Consider the following 22,847-nt stretch of genomic DNA (forward strand, 5'->3'; position numbering starts at 1 on the left):
TTTGCTACACATTCCGAGAAAATGTTTGGCATGTGATAAAACATGTCAAAAAGAACAAAAATACAATTTCGTATGTGATCTTAAGAGTCAAATACCTAAGTATCTTATTAGGTTTGTTTCTGTGACATTCTTCCATTCCTAATTCATCAGCAAATAAAATCGGACGATAGTGGCGCAATAAAATCATTTTCATTAATCACCAGCAAACGTAGACTAAGTAAAATCTTATTTACCAGATACAAACTAACGTGTTAGGGTCTACAGCTAATGATAGACAGTAGTTTTATATCTTCGTAACAATAATTTTACAACAATCACAAAGTAAAGCGTATATGTTCTAATTCTTAATTACAGTTTCTGAAACTAGAAGCAAGTTTTTAGATTTTGTCTAAGACTCATAATTTCCAGCATAAATTACAAAATGTTACACAAACTAGCTGCATTAAAGACGTCTTCAAAAATTGTTTAAATGTATTCAGATATTCACACTATTATAAAAATATATACATACTTGCATTCAGGTGAATCTACAGAATCATTCTACCTAAGAATCATCCGCATAGATCGATGACAAATGGAAGATACTAAAAAACAAGTAACTCAGGCAAGTAGTTCTTCTGCAACTTTTAATACGTTAATATAATAATAATAATAATAATAATAATAATAATAATGGCGATGATAGTAATAATAACAACAATGATGATGGCGATGACAATAATGGTAACAATAATATTAAAAGACAACAATAATTAATAATTAATAAACGTAAATGTATTAATAAACTAATACACCATATTCAATTTATTTTTCATAAAATCTCTATGTAAAAATTCAGTTATAACACAATAGTAATAAGATCGCTTGGTGTGCCGATTTGGCACATTGCTGTCATATTTCCTGCCATTTACGTCAATCTTTTGTTCACCAGGTCAATCTGTTCATCAACTCTCTCTGACGTTCCTCGGAACTTGGTCGGTTTCAGTCCAACCATTTTAATGATCATGGGCACATAATGGCAGCTGACCTGGGTCAAACGAGCCAACGACTTCATGCAAACGAACAGCTGCTCTTCCTCAGGTGTGCCATTGAAATATTGGCATAGCGCCATTGTCAGTTCAGCAGCCACGTCGTCGAACACCTATGGGAGTTGCAAGAAGAAAGTGAGACACTTCAGAAAATTACTATGCTTGCTCGACTACACGCCTGCATGATCCTGCTAGTTTTCTGAATGAAAAATCTTGTCAAGTACTAAAAGATGTTACTATAGCAACATTGATGGTGAGCCTCTTAATAGAGGCTACATTGTTTCTGCATTTTTACATTCAATTGAACATCAATAGACTATAAACCAATAATTGGATCAACGGTTTTTTTTTAAGTCTTAATGCTTGACGTCAAATTTCAATCTGGATCAACTTCAATGAAGCATTAAATCTTGTTCTTCTAACCTCTGGATAAATAAAAAAAATAAAAACTCCCTTCCCTATATGATTATACAGCATATAGCGACAAGTTGATTACAGTCCATGAACTACTTACCGTAACCCGGAATGGAATTACGCGTGTTCGTATAAATACCTTAGAAATGCTGCCTTTCGGTAAAAGCTGCCGCAGATTTTTCATTTTGTGCATTTTCTGAAAAAATAGTATCCGATCTCTCGAAAGGTATCCATTCCTTTTCACTGCAATGCAGTATCGTACACATATAAATTCATAGAGACATCAAATGAGCAACGATACTATTTACAATAATAATTTATTTTCAATAAGGTCGTTATTTCATAATTGTCAAACTGCATGTAAAATAATCTTCTATGGATGTAGCATTCTTCTATTATTTTAATTCTAAATGTTTAACTTGTCTATCAAATTATTATCGTTGTTGTAATAGATTGTTTTAGGCATGATTTCGTTGCTCCTTTGTGACTCGGTTACGGAATTCCACAGGAAGTTAGGAGCCTCTTTGAAATTTACAGGTGCAGCTGATTTATTAATAAAGGCAGCACTTCTGTTGGCCAGAATAATAAAAGCATCTGTTGATATTTTGCCTAATTAGTAATCCCTTAAGAAGATGCAAAAAGCATTTGTTAACACGCAAAGATAATTCAAAAAAAGAATAAGAATATTGACATCTATCAATTTTAAAAAGAAGCTACAAATAAATCTAAGTAATATAGACGCATTGTAATATTTATACCAGAAAGATATTAATCGACCCACCCGACTGATAGGAATGTAAAAGGCACTTAATGTCTACTTTTAATTACGTAATTTCTTAAAAATGTTTGGTTTAAATTAAATACGTAAAGTACGTGAAGTAGATCCTGCAGGCGTGAGCTCAAACATAAGCAATAGATGAAGTACATTCGTTGGATAGGAAGGATACAGACCACAGTTTTTACCTCCTTGCAGGCCAGATTGTGAATGATAGCAGATCCGCGTGCTTGTAAGTCTATTGAGCTTGACAGCAACGCGTGTATCGCCACTTTCGTTGTCACTCTGATGTTGCTGATGCTTTGGTTCTTGTGTTGCCATAAGGATATGTACAGCAACCACTCGGAGCTACTGAGATTCTCGAACAGGTTTGTTAACTGAAATATATAACAATATTCTTGTACTTGATGACGTTAAATAAATATAACTTCTTATCGCTAACCATCACTTACAAATTGTGTGAGAGCTAGTTGTTCTTCCGCAGGATGCAGATCAAAGTCGTAAGCATAATTCATAATGATATGTTCCCGCCTGTCCTGGTGTAGCAAAAGAATCACGTCGTCTTTCAATGCAGCAACCGATAGTATGTTAAACAATTTTACTCTTGCGTTGCTTGGTATCGTCTCATCCTCCAGAATTCGACCTGGATATAATATAGACGTCGTTCAGTATCACTTGCAATAATATGTAGAAGCAACTTAATATTATAACAGCATTTATGGACTCACCTACAAAGTTTAGGAAGTTGTCTCCCAGAGCCCAGGAGCCCTCATCCTCTAAGACATATTGTCTTAGTTTGTCCATGCACTCCTTCTCATCGTCGTTCAATTTCTCAGTTACTAAACTGTTTAGGGTGTCATACTCTGCTTTTACGTCCACCAAGTCTTTGAACACTATAGGAGGTTCTGCTGGCAGGGATTCCGGAGTTTCTTCGAAGCTTAACAATTGTGCTTCGCTGATTTGTGGTGCAGCTGATAACAAATAACTATGTTTTAGTAACCATAAAGTATTACACAGTTCTCTCTTTTTTAATTTGATCCTATCTACCTTCGCTTTCCGCCATTTCTGAACAATTGCTGGGCCCAGTACTGTTTGTATCACTGATATTGTTCGTTTCCGGGATCTGTGTCTCTCCGCTACTCTTGTGTTTCTTTTCTTTCTTCTTCTTTTTCTTCTTCTTCCTATCCTCTTTAGCTAACTTCTCGTTCAGCTCGTTCCGCCTTTCTTCCAACGCAATTGAATTCAATCTGCCATGAAATATCAATAGAATTAACAATAGAGATGAATGAGATTGAAAGTTGAAGATGATTACCGTGCTTCCTCAATGGCCTCATTTAAAAGCTCATACTCCGGTGAGACTTCCCTCTGATTTCGTGTCGATAAAAATGTTGTACCAACTGTGAACAGTGCTGATGCACTCGGACTGCTGCTCAGAGTCTCTATCAATGTTTTCAATCCTGGTCCAATAGGCCTGCATATAAAATTCAAATAATTTCAATTGAAGTTTTCTTTCCGCAGTTCTTGTTAACACAGTTAGTATTATTATTAAAAATTCTGAAGTGTTTAATAATGTAACCTGGCATAGTGTTTAAGGTATTGTAACAGAGATTTTACTTTAATGATTAATAATGAATTACTCTTTAATAAAATCTTACAATTGCAGGATTTCTTCTGGTAGATCAAGGATGTACTTTGGAATACCTTTGCCGGCCAAAAAGTTGCTTACTTCCTCTGTGAAGCAATTACAGTTGTGCTTGAATAAGTTGTAGGTTCCTGGGCTGCAACGCAAATTTGATTTCAATTAATATTCACTTATGTATTTATAACAGTGTTCATACAAGAGCTCTGAGAAAACTGATTTTTTAACATTTACAAAAGAGACAAAATATAAGGCGATCTAACTACGACTACCGTGAAATCTTCAAAAGTAAGCTCTGAGGATTCGGGGTTATTTTGAGTCCAAAAGTCTCCCTGCCTCTTAGATCTGTTTTTATGAAGTTATTATTAGACTACGGATGTTATGCATTCTATAACACAAACATCGAGAGCACAGCTATCAGGCTTCATGCAAACACCCTTGGTAAATTTAAAATTTTCTCGCGATTTCATTTTACAAAATGTAATAATTTAAACATGAATGGAGGATCTAGAAAATGTTCACGCTTGCATGTTCCAAATTGCGGTCCATTTATTATCCGCGATAGTTGTGACGCACGGTTTATGAATCATGTAATAAAAATGAAATGTTGAACATATATTGAGATACATAAATAAAGACGCAACATCGAGATATATATGTGGAGCACTTAAAGTGTGGAAAAACTCAGTATATTTGAGAATAACTATTTACTATTTAAACTTGCATAAGATTTAATAATACAGAAGTGTTTAGCGTAAATATTTCCAATGAAATAAATTATTTTTCTGCAATTATTTCAGGCAAATATTTGCAATCTAAATAAATTGGGCTCTCGAGTATTTAAAATAATGTTTACAATTTTAACGATTTGCGATCAGTCTTTGGAAAATATGAAAACATTAAATTACATTCAGAATAAATTATAAATGTGATAGTTGTCCATAATCATAAAAAGAACATGTAACTGGGACAAAGATGGCGGAGTAGGCGAAACAAGTAGCCAGATGATTCCCGTTACAAAAAACGTCAAAGAAAATCACAAAATGAAACATTATTTTAAACACATCACCGAAATATTTCCACGAAACCATAAGCAACTCATAAAAACAATAAAATATCACCGTACACCGACAGAAACGTTAAAAATCACGAAACACATAAGACAACAAAGACGATCACTGATTAACACTAACCTACCGGTCGAAATCACCGGTTCCACATTATTTGCTTGAAAATTGTTTAAACTCTAAAGGGACGATTAAATTTCACAATTCGAGCGTAAATTGCGACAAAAACGGCGGCTCTTACGAGACAGCACGCGCAGCGTTATTCCTCGTTTAAGTGTTAATAAGTGAAAATACGCGCACAATAATCCTAAATGACTATCATGAACTCACGCGAACTTGAACGTCCCCAGGCCGTTGATGTACTCGAGGAAGATGGAGTACGACAGGTAAGTGACGCCGAGACTTTCCACCTTGTCCGGCTCGCCTAGCACCGTGCCACCCTGAAACGGAAAAATCGTGTCCTTCCGGGATGATGTATCGGGAAGAAATTGTGCATTCGGAAGCGCGCCAATGTCAATTTTACGGAGGCGTCGCGACGCTCTGTAGCGTCGCCCCCGACGCGCACGCAATTTTAGAACCGTGACAAACCGAACGGGTTCACTGCGGGAATCGCTCGAAATAAACCGACGGCTTCGTCGTGTATCGGCCTAAAGCGCTCTCTGGGATCCGGTACAGCGATTATGCCAATCGAAGGAGAAAAATGCCTGGATCAGAGGTGAACAGCCCCAAAATTCGGGGGTAAGCATCAGCCGCTTAGATCTCGGGCATTGTTGCGAGAAGTGATTAGGTGAACATTTAAACAGTGGCAACGCTACAGTTGTTCAAAATTTCGGTATGTTGTTCCAGATTGTTTCGTCATTGTTAAATTTATATTATTAACAAATTTAATAAATAAATTTTTATAAGAATATACAACTAATCTTATCCTTCTGTTTACAATTTCTATGTAACATTTGATAGAAAGTTCTTTATAATTTATATTTCTATAGAAAATCAATTTATTTAGAATTTATACTTAAATTTCTATTAAAAATATCCTGCAATTTAAATTTTTAATAAAAATTTATTCACAATGACCTTTTGCTAATGTTGGTTCGTTATGGTGAATTACGTTCAGTAGATAGTAATAGAATAAAGTAAAATGAAACGAAAATAGCAATGATGATTTACAATCGAAGAAAGCAGCTCTCACCTATAGTGTCCGCAAGGTGAAAATGATAATGGCTTCTAACAGGTTTAAAAAGGACGAATAAAGTTTTAACAACAGTAGCGAAATAAAATAAAAAAGAATGAAACAAAATAAAATGAAAGCAAGATAGAAATGGTAGTTCACGCATCTATCAAAAGAATAATTAAGCGTTCGCCTACAGTGATAAGAGAGTAGGAACAATTACGGCTGCCATCGCAATAAAAGTTTATTAAACGTTAAAAAAGAAAAAAAGGAAGTAAAATAAGATTTGTCTAAAATAAAATGTAAGTAAAAGTAGTATCCACTCGTGATTTCGTATCAAAGAAGAAAAGTATCGAGCTCGTGACCATATTAATCGCATAGCACAAATAATTATGGTTCTCCAGAAAAGACAAACGAACGATTGTCACATAACAAATGGTCAAAATTAATACTACAAACAGTATAGATCGGAAATATAGCGATAAACAATATTTCTCTTTCGATTTCGATTAACCAAGACAAGAATTGAACTTTCGGCTATAGTGGTTGCGGGGCACGGTCGATTATGGCTTCGGATCGGTTCGGAAAATGGAGGTTGAAGCGTACCTCGATACAGACCGGTCCATGCAGCTCCTTAGAGGCAGATCGTCGTCGGACTTACCGACAGCTTTCGCCCTGGTCGGACCTAGACGACCGGGATGTACCATAAGCCGGAGAGAGTGACGAGAAACGGGCAGCGAGAGTGTGAGAGGAGTGAAAAGAGAATCAAGTAAACCGGCAGGCTAATTTTAGGAGCAACCGGACCAAATTTAGTACCCGCTCGTGTCTAACGTATCGTATGGCCAGAATTGCTGCCGGTAGAGCTCTAGCCTCGTGTGGAGAGAGCAAGAAAGCGAGAAAGAGAGAGAGAGAGAGAGAGAGAGAGTCATGCTGGTTGGACATGATTCGGATCACAAATGAGTACACCTTGGTACCACAATCTGTTACCACCTAGACATTTCTTTTTTACTAATACCGAATTACAGCTGTCTGGGATCGTTCTTAACGCCGGGAGCAGCGAGCAATTAACCCTTAGCCTGGGTCCGCTTTTGCTACATTGTTGGGCTCCAGAACTACATTTTCAACGCTCCAAATAAAGCTGATGGACCAGCAACATTTTTTTTGCGCGGCACTACTGAATTGCAAAGATTTATGCAAAGCAAAGAGTTTCTGACTGTAGGAAACATGGGGGAATGTGAGCCTATTTTCCCATTTTATAAGTTTAAATGTAAGTAGAATTAGTATATAATTATTATATAATTATTATATTATTGTCATATAATTGTTATAGAATTATTAAAGAATTATTACGGAACAGTATACAACAGTTTAGAATAATCTAGAATATTTTAGAATTTGTATAGAATAATATAAATACAACATGATAACAGTAACAGCGTCTGTTGTATTAAAATTAATATACGTTCGTGAATGGTTGAAATATTACTCTGGTACGCTTCTTACTAATTTTTTAGATATCCCTTTAAATACTTGATAAAACAACAAGATTTTTATTTAAGCCATTCTTCTTTCAATTATATATTTAAACAATAGAAAATTATACTCACAGGTCTGGCAGTCTGAATCCCATATGGTCCAAAATAGTATTCCCTTCCATAAGCGACAATACCGGTATGCCATATTCCTTCCACGTGTCGACCTAAGCATAATCAAACATTCCTTAATTAGATTACACATCTGTAATACACATAATGCATCTGTAATGCAACAATGGAATAAACTGGTATCAAAGTGTTACGACCGTTACTTTCGAATTGCATCATTCTCGATTTTGCTGCTTGGAAAAATTGTCCTCAAGATTAACTATAGTAATTAGGCTATCCACGCGAGTCATACGTGTCAAAACGTGACAGATTATTTGACAGCCGTGCCAAAAGAAACATCCGGCAATGTTAGCTATAGCTTCGCAATGATTGGCATAAGAACATAGATCTATACTTAGAGTCACTCCAAAGAAAGTGTGTAAATGACCAAAGTGTCATTCAATTTCGCACAATACAATGTAATTCTGAATACCTCTGGCATGTCGGACAACGAACAAAAATTTACTATTTTCTATTTTATAAATCGTACTGTATCCTGCATTTTCTATTTTCTGTTCCCTATTATATTTTTATTATTATACCACACTTTTTTTATTGTATGTTTTCTCTATTGTGCATCCACTGTTTTCTACTGCATTTTCTATTATTCATTTTATATTTATTAGTGTATCCTTGCATTTTACAGTTTCTATTTCCTATCAGACTTTATATTTTCCATTTTCTATTTTCTATTCCTTATTATATTTCGAATTTTCTATTTTCTATTTTCAATTGTATCTTGCAATCTTCATTGTCCAATTCCCTATTGTGCTTCGCGAAAATTCAGTCGCCATCAAAAACGAAAAGACGAACGATAAGCGTCGCAAAATATCATTTTTAAACGGTTGAACACATGAAAAATCCGTTAGAAGCCTAGTTAATAAATAACAATCGTAATCGAGTTCTGTAGAAACAGGATTTCCCTTAAACCATCGCCGTTTTCAATATCGCGTCAACGAACATAATTGACATTTTCCGACACTATCGAGTCGATTTGAGCAAAATACTCGGCCGCTGCCAAGCCGCAGAGAGTTACGAGGTGCGTGAACTTCGATGTCAATACAATTAATAGTCTAGATCTAAATAGATCAAGAATGGCAGCGGTTGCTCCTGCCCAAGGACCCTTGTTAACAAATCTCTCGCTGAGTACAATAATATCGCGACTGCCCTTGTCATGCAAATCCACGCGATGTTTACTGCTGCCGTCCACCCAACGTCCTCGCCAAATTAATGGCCACCATACATTACGCTTTTAGAGAAACTTGCCTACTATCGGTGCACGAATAACCATGATGGAATGCTGTCCTTATGTGCTAAGGATGCACACTGTGCGATCCAACATTTGTTTCTATCCTCAACAATTTGAAATTCTTCTGACTTAGTTATTATTTTCGATAGCGGTTATTATTTTATAGTATTTTATATCATCTTATATTACAGTTACTATATTTTTTAATAATATATTGCAGTTATTATATTATTACCACTGTACTGGAGTTATTTTTGTCGCAAATAATTAGAATACTTTATACTATATTGAATCGCTGGAAATCATGCTTATTAACACTTCGGATACAATTTCTAAATTTTCAAAATCTATCGATAATTATCCATAATTTATAACAAATTATTAATTTTGCGATCACCATTGTTTGCAACTAAAAATTGTAATACTTTCAACCGGATAACAAACAAATTCTTACACTTCGAACTGTTCACACAACAGAACTGATTTTCAAAATTAGTTATCATCTCTTATCTATCCTCATTTGCGACAGAGCTGGGCGAAAAGTAATCTGATTATTAATTAATGATTACAACTTGTTGGTTATTATAAATTATTACAAATTAGTTGTAATAATTAACGGCTCATAATCGTTGATTGATAATGTAATCGATGTCCAGCTCGGGGTTGTGTAAAGGGTCCTTTGATTCGAATACGTATAAATAAATAAAACTGAAAATTTTCGAAGCCGATTCATCTCGTGCGGATTTTCTCGCAACGGTGACGAGTAGGTCGACGGAAATCAGAGTTTTTAATAACATTTGTTGGGTAACAGGATGGTGTCAGAGGCGTAATGCGTAATTTTGAGCGCGCTCGCCCGGACGAGCCTCGAATTTGGAGCCGTCGGTCGCTGCCTTCTTCCTCGACCCAGTTTCCGACCGCGGGAATAGCCGAGCATATCCGCGATTTTCTTATTGCAACGCGTTTCTGGGAGGGTCGTGCCATGCCATGGCGAAATATTCGCGAGAAATAGCCGGCACGGGCCATCCAACCCGGCGATTCACCACTTTCAAACGCTTGCGCAACGGTTTACGAGCGGTGCGCTCGCGATCCAGCCTTTTTCCGGTTCACCCGGTCGTTTTCTGCACTCTGTTCCTACTCGGTGTTATGGAGTTGTTGAACTTTTCCGCTGACTCATCAGTAAATGTGAAAATTTATTACATGAGATGGAGCTGTTCTTCTGAAAGTTCAAAAACCGATACGAATTCGAAGATTCTCTAGTTTCAACTATCAAAGCTGCTGGGATAATCGTTACGTAGAATGATTCTGTCCGCTATCAGGAATACAACGATGTATTTTCTGTTAGCTTTATGGACATTTAAATATGTTTAAATAATGTTCAAATTGAGCAAAGAATCATTCAACACTTCGAAATTTTAAAGCGTCTTCTCAAGTCGCTTCGACGATGAGATTCTTCTATGCTTCATGCGTAAACGCTATCAGAATGTTTCTTTCATAGAACAAATCTGTAAGTTTTCTTAAGCCGTTATAAATGTTGATATTGGTATTGAAAAATATACTGTCGTATTTAAGGATGGTACGAAAGGACAAGGAGCGTAAAATCAGAGTTTAGAAGAACAGAATCATTTTGTCCGATGCAATTTTAAAATATGCAAATTATTCTTATGTATTAGGTTAGTGCATATGAAATATCGGATTTTTAAGTGAGTATATAAAACTGCATATCTTATCGGCTTTTGAAAAAAGATAAACGGTTTTATATATTCACTTAAAAGTCCGATTTTTCATATGCACCAACCTAATCAAATGCACTTTATCGCATAAGATAGAAATACTATAAGCCAGAAGATTTATTTCAGATTTCCAGTGGAAGTGGCTTCGAGGGCAAAGGGTTAATAGTCTCTAACGTCCGAGAGGTAGTGGTGAAGTTACGAAAATGCGGTGAAATGCAAGCGCGTGATTATGGTTGTAACTAGTCTCAATTTGGAGTCATACAAGGCAGACCTGTTCAACATGCTTCGCGGTGGGTAATGGAACAGCCACGTGCCGAGGGCGAACCTACTGGCAACGTCTTATCAGAGAGCTGACGTCAGAGAAGAAAAACACAAGTGTTTACGTTTTTCATACTAGAGTTCGTTCTATTTCTCTTACTCCCGACATTATTTATGACAGGTCGCTGTCACTTTCTTCAGCCGAACAACGTGTAATGGCAACACTGTCCTAAAACTGCTCAAAATCTGCCCAAGCTTTTACGGGCTAAATAGTATATAAATGAAGTCAGTCTGAAATATTCCATATCAGAGTTTAGTAATTCTAAAGATCAGAATATGTTTAAGACAGTCATTTCTGTATTGAAATCTCGTTGGAAAAGGTGTAGTAAAGCAAACGGGGCATATTTTTATTAAATCAACAACTTTTGAAAATAGATATACAGTTTTATATATTTATATATTTATATATGTTTATTGGTTTACATATTTTAAGAAGATATTGATTTTTAATATCAATATAAAGGACATAGCCGATTAAGATGGTCAAAACTGCCCTTAGAGGTTTTTCAATGAGCCATATACCGTTCGATAGCTGACCAATAAAAACTCATCTGTGCAAAATTTTAACCCTGTAACTTGTCCGTAAGGGTAGTTACAGGGTAAATTAGATTTCGCGGTTTTCCGGCATTTTTCCACCTTTAGCGGCTTTCTAAAATTTTGAAAAAAATATGGCTTATTTTGGACATCAAGCCGGATGTTATAGAATTTTTTCAGATTTTTCAGTTGCAAGCTGTGATTATCAAAAATGAAAAACCCCCAAAAAATCGGAAAATTGAAGATTTCTCGAAAAATTAATTACTGTAAAACTATTTCATTAATTCCCTGACAAGGTACTATCACGGCTCGTGTACTCAATTTTTCTCAGATTTTTTGTTCGCCTACAACGTTGTCAAAAAAAATGTAAACCCAACGTGTCGATGTTTTTTGCTGTCAGAATGAAGCTACTACTTTTCTAGTTTACCGCGAGTGTGGATTAAGTAATTTTAAACGTTATTGAATCGAAACAAACAATTTTTGAACCCTGAAAATGCGAATGAAGCGAGCAAAAAAATTGTAACGAGCGGAATGTATACCAAAATGTTTCCAATCATTACAACTCAATCGGTTAGCGCAGTGGTTAGAGCGTACGATTTCGGTGCTGCAGGTCTCGAGTTTAAATCCCGTTGGAGGCAAAGTTTTTTTTTCGTAAAACACATTTTATTTTTCCAATTCTATATCACATGGTTTATTTAAATGACTTTACATATATGTTTGTAATGTTTTAAAAATATTTTTTTAACTTTTGAAAAATATTTAAGTCAGCATACATAGAAAAATAGTTTTGGAGTATCGCTTATTTTATTCATTCTCTGACTACATATGTTTGTCTTTATGGCTTTGTTTAACATTCTTTAGATTACAGTTCATTAATTTAGCTTCTTAGCTTTCCGTCTTCAGCAAATACGGGTAGAAATGAGCCTTCGTCCTGGAAACCAATTCTTTTTTATGACTTCCTTTTATGAGAAAGTTTTTTTTTCATGCAAACGGTCAACGATTCTCTTTCGACGAAGCTGTTTTGGAGTTGATAAAATATACAAACGAGTGAACGTTCGCGACGTTTATTGTTGGACGAGTCACGGCCAAGTGAAGTTTTCTTACAAACTATAACTTTGCATATGTCCTGGTAAAATTCCGAAACAATCCTGATTGGCTAACCCACGCGCTGGGTCTTTCCCTTTAGTAGAATATTTTTTAAAAAATAATGATGTGCCTGCTAAGCATGTCAGACTGACAGCGAACTTCTCGTTAGGTCGACATCGGTGCATGAGACCGGTATTGTAAAGGGTTAAATTATTAATAACAATTAAAAAATGTATGCTAATATTTAATGAAATTTATTAAAACATCTTAAACAAAGATGTGGCTGTGATTTGCACATATTACAGTATGTAACAACTTTCTTTGTTGTTTTCCTCGCTAACTGGCGTCCGACCGTTTTTGTATTTGTGCTGTAACATTTAGCACAATATTTTCGCCTAAGCAGAAAGTATAGCAAAATCGGCGTAGCACTCAACGTGTTAAACATCAGACATTTCATTTGCACCAACCTAATAGAAGATTTGTATAGACTCTCATGAATGCAACGATATGTTTCATGTTAATTTCCATATCCATAACCATAAACCATAAACAAGTAATTTTTACGTCAAACGACTCTGTAGACTCTTCCAAATATAACGATATATGGTTTTTAATAACGTTATATATATTTGAATATATTTAAACATTGTTCAAAGAGAGCGAGGTGCCACGAAGGGCAGCTCTTGTCATCGCCGATTGATTTTTCCTAATCGATCGATTACATTAATCGCTGATTTTATAATTAATTTATTGTAATCGTAAGTATCGAGCAATTGATCAATAAGAAAACTTTAGTCGAGTAACGAGCGACTCCGGTTTAATTGGCAAGGGTTGCCTCAAAAGCGATAAACTTGTATGTTTCGCCATAACAGAAGCAACCACACGTTGATCCACCTATGCTCCCAAGCAAATAATCAAAGGTCTGAATAACAGCAAATAATCTGCTACCAATCCGCAAGCAAATCCGCGTGCAGCGCGGAATACGTGGCGGGGGTAACAATTACAAGAAGCGCTTGCAAAAATAGATCTGCAGCATGGCGACTTACTTCGCGAGTGGCGAACGAACCTTGGATGAGCATGACGTAAAACGCCTCGTGGAGACATGGACAAGCCTTTGGCGAGCTGCGTGCGTCTGTTTCGACGTTCTGCGTTACAACGTTTACGTGGAATCTCTGTTCGAAATGGTTCCTTTCTCCCAATCATCGCTTCCGCATTCACATATCGGCATGAATTTTCGCCAAACGTTTCGGACGACCCACGATTTTCCACACGTATATCATCGACTTTCATCTATATCGTCCGATTTCATTCAAATTTTCCAATTTTATACCTGTTCTTAACATTTATAACATCTACAGGATGCACTGATTCTTAAACGAAAGATGATTTATAGATTAACGGAATTCAAGAGCATTTTTATTTTCTTCTTGTAATGTGCGATCTATCAGTTGGCGAATGATACTTTCCATCGGTTCTCGCTCTTGTAAAACAAGAATTTCAATTAAATCTGTAGTTTCGTGGTGACTTTCAATTGTCCTTGCATGATGTATGTTTTAAAAGTTCAAATATGTATAGATAAATTATCTTACAAATTCTAATATCCGTTTCTATTAACATTTTCGTATAATATTATATTATAAATTTATTATTATATATTTGTTAGGCATATTTATATACAATTTTGTCGTTACAAAAAAACTGTATAATTCTTATTATATAATTCGATCATCTATATATAAGATATCAAAAATATGAAGCTTCAGAAAGCTTTGACAGTGAAGAATTGCATAAAAATGCACATGACGTGAAAACTGCAGGTTACGTGCACACCGAAATATTATAAAGTGCACTGATTTCGAGAAGTGTGCTCGCACGTAAGACTTGGAGAGCGCTGAAAGAAATCTCCGACTTAAACGTCTGGATTTAGATTTCTTAAAAACTTGCAATGTATCAAATAATTTCGTGTTAATCCAAGCTCCTTTGTTAACAGACACCACAAGAATAACTGATGTTTCCCGTGAAATGTATAAAACGGCTATCAAGCTAAACCCAGAAGCAGAGCAACAATAATTCATGGAAATATACAGACAACGAGTTAAAAAACCGTTTAGAAGAACCATAGTACAGTTTTAGTGTAGAATTTCCTTCGAATTTCGTTAAAAAAATTATCCAATAGTTACATACCAGCGTTTCTTTCATTATATCATATGGAAAAGAATTGTGGAATTGTCAAGTATGTAACATTAAAGTAATACTAAGTAATACTAAGTAATACTAAGGTAATAATTGAGGCATTATATTTGAAATATCTGATTTCGTAGAATTTCTAAGATTTAAATATTGTGTTATGCTATTACAAGTATATTATAAACATTCATTGTTCAACATTCGAGAAATATATTTAGTAATATTTTCTTCTACTTTGCTTCAACAAGACTGCTATTACATTTTGATTATCTAATTTTCTGGAATCTTTACAGCTGCACTATAATCGCTAGATATTTCATTTGCGTGATAATGCACAAACAGCAATCAGCGATTTATTTTTCAATGACCTAGTGATATATTTAGTAACGTCAACGAGCAACGCTTGCGTAACGCTGCCCTTTTCTTGTGATTCACTCCCTTTTCGGAAGTGTTTATATTTAAATTGCTCCGGGCCAAAACGGCCGTACAGCTTGGCAGGTATTGCCAAATATCCTAAACAGGTGCTCTTCGATTTCTCTCGATTCAGGAAAGTCAGTTTGATTTTTAGCAGTCTGCTGACGTCAAAATTATTATTAGTTATTACTTAAACAGATTCTCGTTTCGATTTATTTCGACTCTCGTGCTTATAGGAACGATTATAACTAAAGGAAGCATCGTTTTAAAGATATAATTGTAAGATATAATTATAAGATATAATTATCGATAAGATCTTAATTAATTTTCCATTTTCCATTCGAGAATTTCTTGAAGTTACAATTGTTTGCTTAATGGACTCTATCTTTAATTGTAATCATTTTGGCAAATATGATCGACATTGAATAAAAATATATGTTTCGCTTTAATTATTTATACTTATAATAACTTATAATTATTTTTGGAAGATACATATATAATAAAACATTTGCGCGAATTATAATTCATTAAATTGTAATTGCTTAAATTAATAAGCATTCGTTTAACCGTACTCGATTAGGGGAATATTTTTAAGTGTTCTAATCATAGTACATACAACTATAATATCTAATCAAGTTTTCACTTTTGGCAAATTTTTGGGATCAGGTGTTCCACATTACCGATCTCGACACTACGTCATCAATGAAACTAAAGATGCGGAGCAACTTAATATGCTGAGTCATCTTGTACAATTAGAAATGTGTAATTATACTTGTACAATTATTCGGTTGGCAAGAAGTTGAATCGCTTTCGTCTGAACAACAGATTGAAATACTGACAGGTTAATGGCACGAAAGAAAAATAAACTGGATTCACCAGCGAGCGTGGAATACAATTAGTACAGTCAACCTGCAACGACTTAATTAACATTTAAATAAAACTAGGACTAATTTATCTAGGAATAATTACTTTAAATAATAATTTTCAAAATATTATACTACTACTTTAAAAACTATCTATTAAAATTTATTATGAACGTAGATTCTTGCATTAAATTTTATTGGAAAGTCCATACTCAATTATTTATATTATTACTGTATCTATAACATTATACATACTGTTTAATTATGTTATTAGTACAATTGATTTTGTTTTTATTATGTCATTATAATTATACTTATAATATTGAAAACAGTGGATAATTTATAATACTGTAAATATTACTATAATTGTTTATACCGGCTTCTGTAAATTCTCCCGAGGTTCAATTAGTAATAATTAATATTGTCTTTATTATACACAATTCACTACAATAACTTGAATTTTCATTTTATCGTATGAAATGCAAAATAATAATTTGGAATTTCACTTCATTGCGCAAAATGCACTTCAATAATATGGCAAACGCTCTATAAAATTAAAAATTCTGATTCTTTTACGTAACACGTAGTAGAAAAATTTGGAATCTTATTCTATTCCGCGAGAAGTACTGCAAACATTTTAATTTATAAAACACGCTGTAATAATTCGGATTCGTCCAACTAAGATCGTCGTGCTGACAATAAAGAAGCGTCGCAATGGCGGTCGACCAAAACGGTTCGAACCACTGCGACGCGTCGCCGCGTCCAATTGTTCGGGGAACGCAACAAATCCTATGACTTTTTGATCATTTTTTCGATGAGCCGGTTCGAGTATATCGATACCGTTATTCAGTGCTTAAAAATACCTTGTTGTTGCTGTTTACCTCGCGCATTCGCGTGTCTCAAATGGAGTCGCAGCAACGGATGCTTTAAATAACGTGCCGCGGATTTCAGGCAGAAGAATACGGAGTTGGCCATTTAAATACGCGGGACATCCAACGCAAAAACACTTGTCGTTTCTTGCATTGTCATAGCTAAAATTAATTCCGTACATATTCATTCTTGTATCGCGCACGTACAATTTATTACGAACAATTTCCAACAAACGTGAATCGTCGCATTCGCACTACTACGCAATATTTATTTCGCAATGATATACCTACTGGCGATTTCGTGCGAATTTAAACTTTAAAAAATTCGTAAAATTCTCAACTCCGTTTAGAGTCTCGTTACATTTTTCAAAGAGTTCTTTATAGGTTTCCATGTGACACTGAAAACATTTCCAAGTTTAAGAGTTTTTCCTACCGCGACTGTAAAAGTTAGGTAAAGAACTCTTATCTAGAACTATTCTGCAGTGTCTCTGAAGTCTAACGATGTATTTTTTAATGACATCGTCGACATTAGAACACGTAAATGTACTGTAACTTCCATCGTAATCGTGAAAGGCATACGAACAATTCTTACGTAAAATGATTCTGTAGAATCTCTCACATCCAATGGTATATTTTTTAATAATAATATGAACATTCAAAATATGTTTGAACAACTTTCCGATAGAGCGATACGCTGACAACGCACAAATTTTATTAGATATTGTTCAATTATTTAAAAATTACGATTTCAATTTATTCTCATTCTATTAGCAATTTATAAAATATTTACAACGAATTCTGAATTATTGCTTGTCATTTTACCACAATTGACCTTTATCTACTGTATACAAACAATCTCATCAACAAACAATTTAATTGTTAAAAACTGGATAACTGAATAATGAAAGCTATTTTAAATAAATGTTTCACTCACCTATGACAGTCCTGGACATTTTGGCAGCTATGCCCTTTGACAGGTCATATATGTATAGCTCGACCATAACACTGCTATCATCTTCATTCTCCATCTTGTTTACCTAAACACAAAAAAAGATATACTGATAAATAAAGCAGAGACGGCATTCAAATTATTTAAGAGTTTTACTAGCGATTAAAAAGTGTTCCTACTTTAACTATTTTGTTTAAACTATTACATACATAACCTGATATAAAACATTTCAAATTAATATACTTGCTATCAAGAACTTTATTTAAAATAAAAATTGCCTCCACCAATTCCTAAAAATCTTAAAAATAATACATTAACATCCTTAAAATCCTTTAATCTTTCTGCCTCAACCGACAACAATTTTCGTCATAACCGCGCGATTTATACGAAGTTGCAAACGTCTTTTAAATTTCAACCGAGCGACGATTTAAACCATTCTCACAGCAAATTCACGATACTTTCCACTCACACCGAAACATAATCGAACCATTCATTCCCTAACTGCCTATAGCCGAATTAGTAATGCATACACCGAACGAAAGTAGCACATACTTCACGTCAACGGAACAATGTGAAATAAATTTCGGCACACAGCCGCGGAGATACAATCAATTACAAACTGAGGAATCGCGCCAAACGCAGCAAACCAAGAAGTTCAATGATACTAGCGAGCAGTTGCCTCGTTAGAACACATTGACAGAGAACCGGTTATTAACATCCGAACGAACAACAGCACAGCTCAGTACGTCGAGCATCAACAAATCCTGTGAACAACCTAAAACGGCTCAAAACCGAATGGTAAAAATTAAAAGAACCGTCCACGTTGCCGCGATTTCCCGCGTAAACATTCAAACCCGCCGGAATGTTACCGATTGGCTGTCTTCGGGGTGTCGTTGATCGGCGATCCTTCCGGTTCCTCGACGTGGACGCAGAAAACCCGGCAAGGAGGTCTCCGGCCAGAAATTCCGAAACTGCCAGAGAATATTGCTCGCTGCTATTTCGCGTGTGGCAAGAGGTCGCCTAACTCCGTTTATGTCGGACCTGATGGATGGAACGAGTCGGGGACGCAAATACACCGGGTCGACCCGACTAGACCCGATGGCCCGTCGTGGCCGGACGAGAACGCGAGAGAACCGAGGGTCCTTCGGGATCCGAAATAATAATACAAAGGCAATTAATGATATTCAATGCGACTGGCAGTTGTCGGCTGATTAAAGATCACTAAGCTCGATAGAAACTTGGCGACGCGGTAGATCCTCGTTGGATCAAACGTACGGACTCACTGTTGTGAGCCTGGCTTTTACCGTCTCGCATCAGATGGAGCGACCTATTCGCGTTCCAACAACATCATTATATCACTCAATGAATCAGCAGTACTGTGCCGTTGACGACACACCGTCATACGCAGGCAATCTGCCTCCCCGGTTTARCATCTACCGCGAAGCGCGTTGTCTAGAACACTCTAGATACGCTGATCGTAGCGGTTGGATAAACTGTAGGCGATTCTTGAAGGTAGGCAAGGTCGTTATGCGTTTATCGCAGAGATGATGACGTAKTGCGACGAACGAAGCAAATAGTTGTTTGTACGCATTGTTGAGAGAGAAGCACTGCAGTTTTATGCGAACTCTGCAGACATAAAAAGATCAGCTTAGAGACTTTMACGAWGAATGTTTCARWAYGTWYAATKYMKRASYTTYCGTATACGRAARSTYMKRMATTRWACATKTWSAAACATTCATYGTKAAAGTCTTGTTATAAGTCTTGTTAAAGTTCAAATGGTTAAAAACCTAACATTCTTCCTACGTCAGCTGAAAAATGCTTTTAACATACGTGTGCAAATGAAATATAAGTGCTTAGATGCATAAGAGTACAACAAAAACTTGCACTATGATATTTTGCAACGAGTAATTGCGACAATTAATTTTAATCTTAATATAATCATAGAATTATATAAGATTTAATCGACCATATGTAGGAGAAACGATTTGGTTTAAACATAAAACCAAAGAAATTGAATTTTGGCCATAAATTATTGTTTGCCAGACCACACTGCGTGCCGCCAAGTCGACATGACTCTTCCCGCGTTAATCAGGAAGTTCCTGCGCACAGATCTAGAGGACAAGACAAACGTGGTACACTTACGCAACTTCGTGGATCCAGCAAAGGACGAAATTAGGCAGCTTCAAAATTAAAGATAGACTGAGGCGTGACTGCTTGTTGAACTGGAAGCTAGGTTGACTGGAAGCTAAGCTGGCTGGAAGTTAGGCTGACTGGACACTAGGCCGAGTCGAAGTCGTCCAGGATCTGGAAGTTCATCCTAGGACCACTGGAAAGAGGATAACGAAACGAACAATAACACAAAGAGCAACTGCGCGTAGAACGACCGCGCGGGGACGCAACTGCACGAGGATGCGGGATAGAGATGAAGACGAAGACGATGGAGAAGGTCACACGTAGACCTCTATGACTAGCGGGTGCAACTGATCGCGGCGAAATCCTCGCCGCAGTCAGGGACCAGTGCGAGGAGATACGGCGCGGTAGTCGTTCTGCTGGCCAGGAAAGATCGTTAAAGAGGTAAGAGGGTCATCGTGCGCAGGCCTCCAACTACCGGCACATGGAATTGAAAAAATCCAGTGACACCTTGCCGTAAAATCAAACGTTTCAGCACCGTAACAAGTATACCTTAGTGAAAAATATTGGGCCAAGTTTACGCGACTTCGTAAACCTCGTAAAAAACATTGTAAAATTTTCTAAGAATTCGTGGATAACTAAATTCAAACGGAAAGCATTATGAAAACAATATGCTTGCTTTTTACAAGTTATAAGAGTTGATGTTTTGTTAATGTTCACCTAAACTTCAAAATTGGGCCTGTTAGATTCTTCTAATAAATAGTTGTTAAATTATAAACTAAACTGTTGTTAATCTGCCAATCTTTTCTTAATAAAGATATTAAACAGTATGGTAGATCGAGTAAATACCATTTTTTCAAGTAAAGTCCCAAATGTTATCATCACCTTTTTCAACGATTTTCGATGTGTTTGTTATAAATAAATTGATACAACAACTAAATTCATATTGATTTATTTATTAGCTTTACCAGATTCTCCATAATTGTCGACTTTCTTGCAGTAAGCTATCATTTAAACATTTCATTAGTTAGTTGTAATTATATATTATACTATGTTATTTATATTAAATTATTTTATATATTTATTATATATTTATATTAATCGATATTTAATTGCTATACATATACATATATATATGTATATATGTATTATGAAATATAATATCTCTTATGAGAACTTATAAACAATATATTATAACTAATCTATCATTTTCCTATATTTATGTCATTAATACATTACAGCAAATATTTTAGCTCATCTTGGTATTTGTAATTCCATTAGAAATGCAATAAAATAGCAAAAGAATTGATTAGATTTTAGTACACTGTCTTCTCTTTTAAAAATATTAATAATTCAACAGTTCATTTGTTAATCAACAAATGAAACATGAATATAAAAATAAATAACGTTACATATAGAATGAACGGAACGAGACACAATATAAATTACTCTAGCAAGTAAAACCTTAAAATAGTAAACGCATCATTAATTAAATATATTTCCTACAGTATATGCAATCCTAATAGTAAACAAAGCAGATGACTTGTAACTTTTTACGAACACTTTTTTAAGTCCTTCTCACTACGTACTTTCCGCCATTTATCTTTCTTCCACTCCCTGCAACTCCGTAGTCAAATGTAATTTAATTGAATCAAAAACTACTGGACTCAAAAATATAGAGAACAATCTGTACTTCAGTTTCTCAACAAAACTAATAAAAACATCCAAATAAGAAGTAACAGCTTATAAATAAATAAAACTATCCAAGGAAAAACGAATTATCCATGTAAAATTGAGATTAAGTAAGCAATTAAGTAAGCATTTCTGTGATTTAAAGGTTAAAGACCGTTTTTATTGTATTTCTGTTTATTTACCTACACACATGGATAACCCGCTGACGAGTCAGAAAATGATTGCAATATCTGTTGTAGAAGCTTCGTCACATTCCCTAAACCTCGTCTCGGCGTGCTACAGTGTCTTCCTATTCATAATTGCTTCAAAATAGTAATTTTATTTATAAACGAAGGCGATCACCTGGTAATTGTTAAGTATCGCAGCAGTGGTTACGACCGAACGGCAATTTACGAGCTCGAACAATCCGCGAACGTACTTGCAGTCTCTGTATTTCGCGTTTTGGTAATAGTTTAGGATAGATCACTCGTTAACCAACGTCAATTGAATTGCGTGCCGTTCTTTGACATTCGAAAGGAATCCGCCTGAGCGAAACTGCTGAAAAAATAAACGCAAGAGGGCCAATCGGACGACACGAAATGGTTCCGAGTGACGAGACGAGTTTCGGTCAGCCGCGTACGGAGTGATTCAAAACAAGTGCAGAAACTGTTGCAGGACCGTTCGCCGAATCTGGGAAAAAAGGCATGCATCAAACAGTATTATAAAATCAAATGGTTGGACAGCCGGCGGCAAACCCGTGTCTTCCTTCTACCGCTGAAAAATTAATAACTGGCGATCGCGCTGCTCGCGTTCGTTCGCGTGGGGGAAAAAGGGTGCAAACACACGTATAGCCATCGAAAAACGAGTGACAACCTTCTTCATTGTAAACACGTACTTATTCGCGTTGTATTCGTAATCATACGTTTACTTACGAATTCGGTGCTCGATAACGACGATAGGATGGTGTGCGATCGGTTGTATTCTATTCGTGTTTGTTGATCGGCGACGACTAAAACCTTGGTACAGTTACGCTGGTTAATATATCGAGAGATCACAGCTCCCTTCAGACGTTTTTCAGCGGATTGACGACGTGGTTTACAAGAGGCAGTG

General features: G+C 35.7%; 1 protein-coding gene and 1 long non-coding RNA gene across 6 annotated transcripts; one reads left to right on the forward strand and one right to left on the reverse strand.

Moving 5' to 3' along the window:
- Positions 1-752: 752 nt before the first annotated feature.
- On the reverse strand, positions 753-22,811 carry LOC144473887 (uncharacterized). 5 transcript variants are annotated; one of them, XM_078188241.1, is made up of 13 exons: positions 22,670-22,811; positions 20,079-20,262; positions 17,922-18,024; positions 7,702-7,793; positions 5,254-5,363; positions 3,873-3,995; positions 3,530-3,688; positions 3,265-3,464; positions 2,946-3,188; positions 2,670-2,860; positions 2,406-2,594; positions 1,582-1,638; positions 753-1,141 (listed from the first exon to the last, which is right to left on the reverse strand). In XM_078188241.1, the coding sequence occupies exons 3-13, from the start codon at positions 18,013-18,015 to the stop codon at positions 908-910; spliced, it is 1,692 nt and encodes a 563-aa protein (XP_078044367.1). In that variant the 5' UTR covers positions 18,016-18,024; positions 20,079-20,262; positions 22,670-22,811; the 3' UTR covers positions 753-907. The 5 variants fall into 5 exon arrangements, with proteins under 5 accessions (XP_078044367.1, XP_078044365.1, XP_078044368.1 ...); XM_078188239.1 differs by lacking the exon at positions 22,670-22,811 and adding an exon at positions 22,101-22,235; XM_078188242.1 differs by lacking the exon at positions 20,079-20,262 and having other exon boundaries at positions 22,670-22,798.
- On the forward strand, positions 19,294-20,783 carry LOC144473891 (uncharacterized). Its single transcript, XR_013494655.1, has 2 exons — positions 19,294-19,448; positions 19,980-20,783. It is a non-coding gene; the product is annotated as an uncharacterized LOC144473891 (long non-coding RNA).
- Positions 22,812-22,847: the final 36 nt, after the last annotated feature.

This window comes from Augochlora pura, chromosome 7, assembly GCF_028453695.1.
Source record: "Augochlora pura isolate Apur16 chromosome 7, APUR_v2.2.1, whole genome shotgun sequence".
NCBI lineage: Eukaryota > Metazoa > Arthropoda > Insecta > Hymenoptera > Halictidae > Augochlora > Augochlora pura.

Bases quoted from the DNA above. Each gene is read 5' to 3' on its own strand.
- LOC144473887 (XM_078188241.1), bottom strand. From the start codon at position 18,015: ATGGAGAATGAAGATGATAGCAGTGTTATGGTCGAGCTATACATATAT. The intron at 3,689-3,872 runs GTAAGATTTTAT...TTTTATATGCAG, and splicing joins CCAGAAGAAATCCTGCAATT to GCCTATTGGACCAGGATTGA. The intron at 1,142-1,581 runs GTATTTATACGA...CAACTCCCATAG, and splicing joins CGAAAGGCAGCATTTCTAAG to GTGTTCGACGACGTGGCTGC.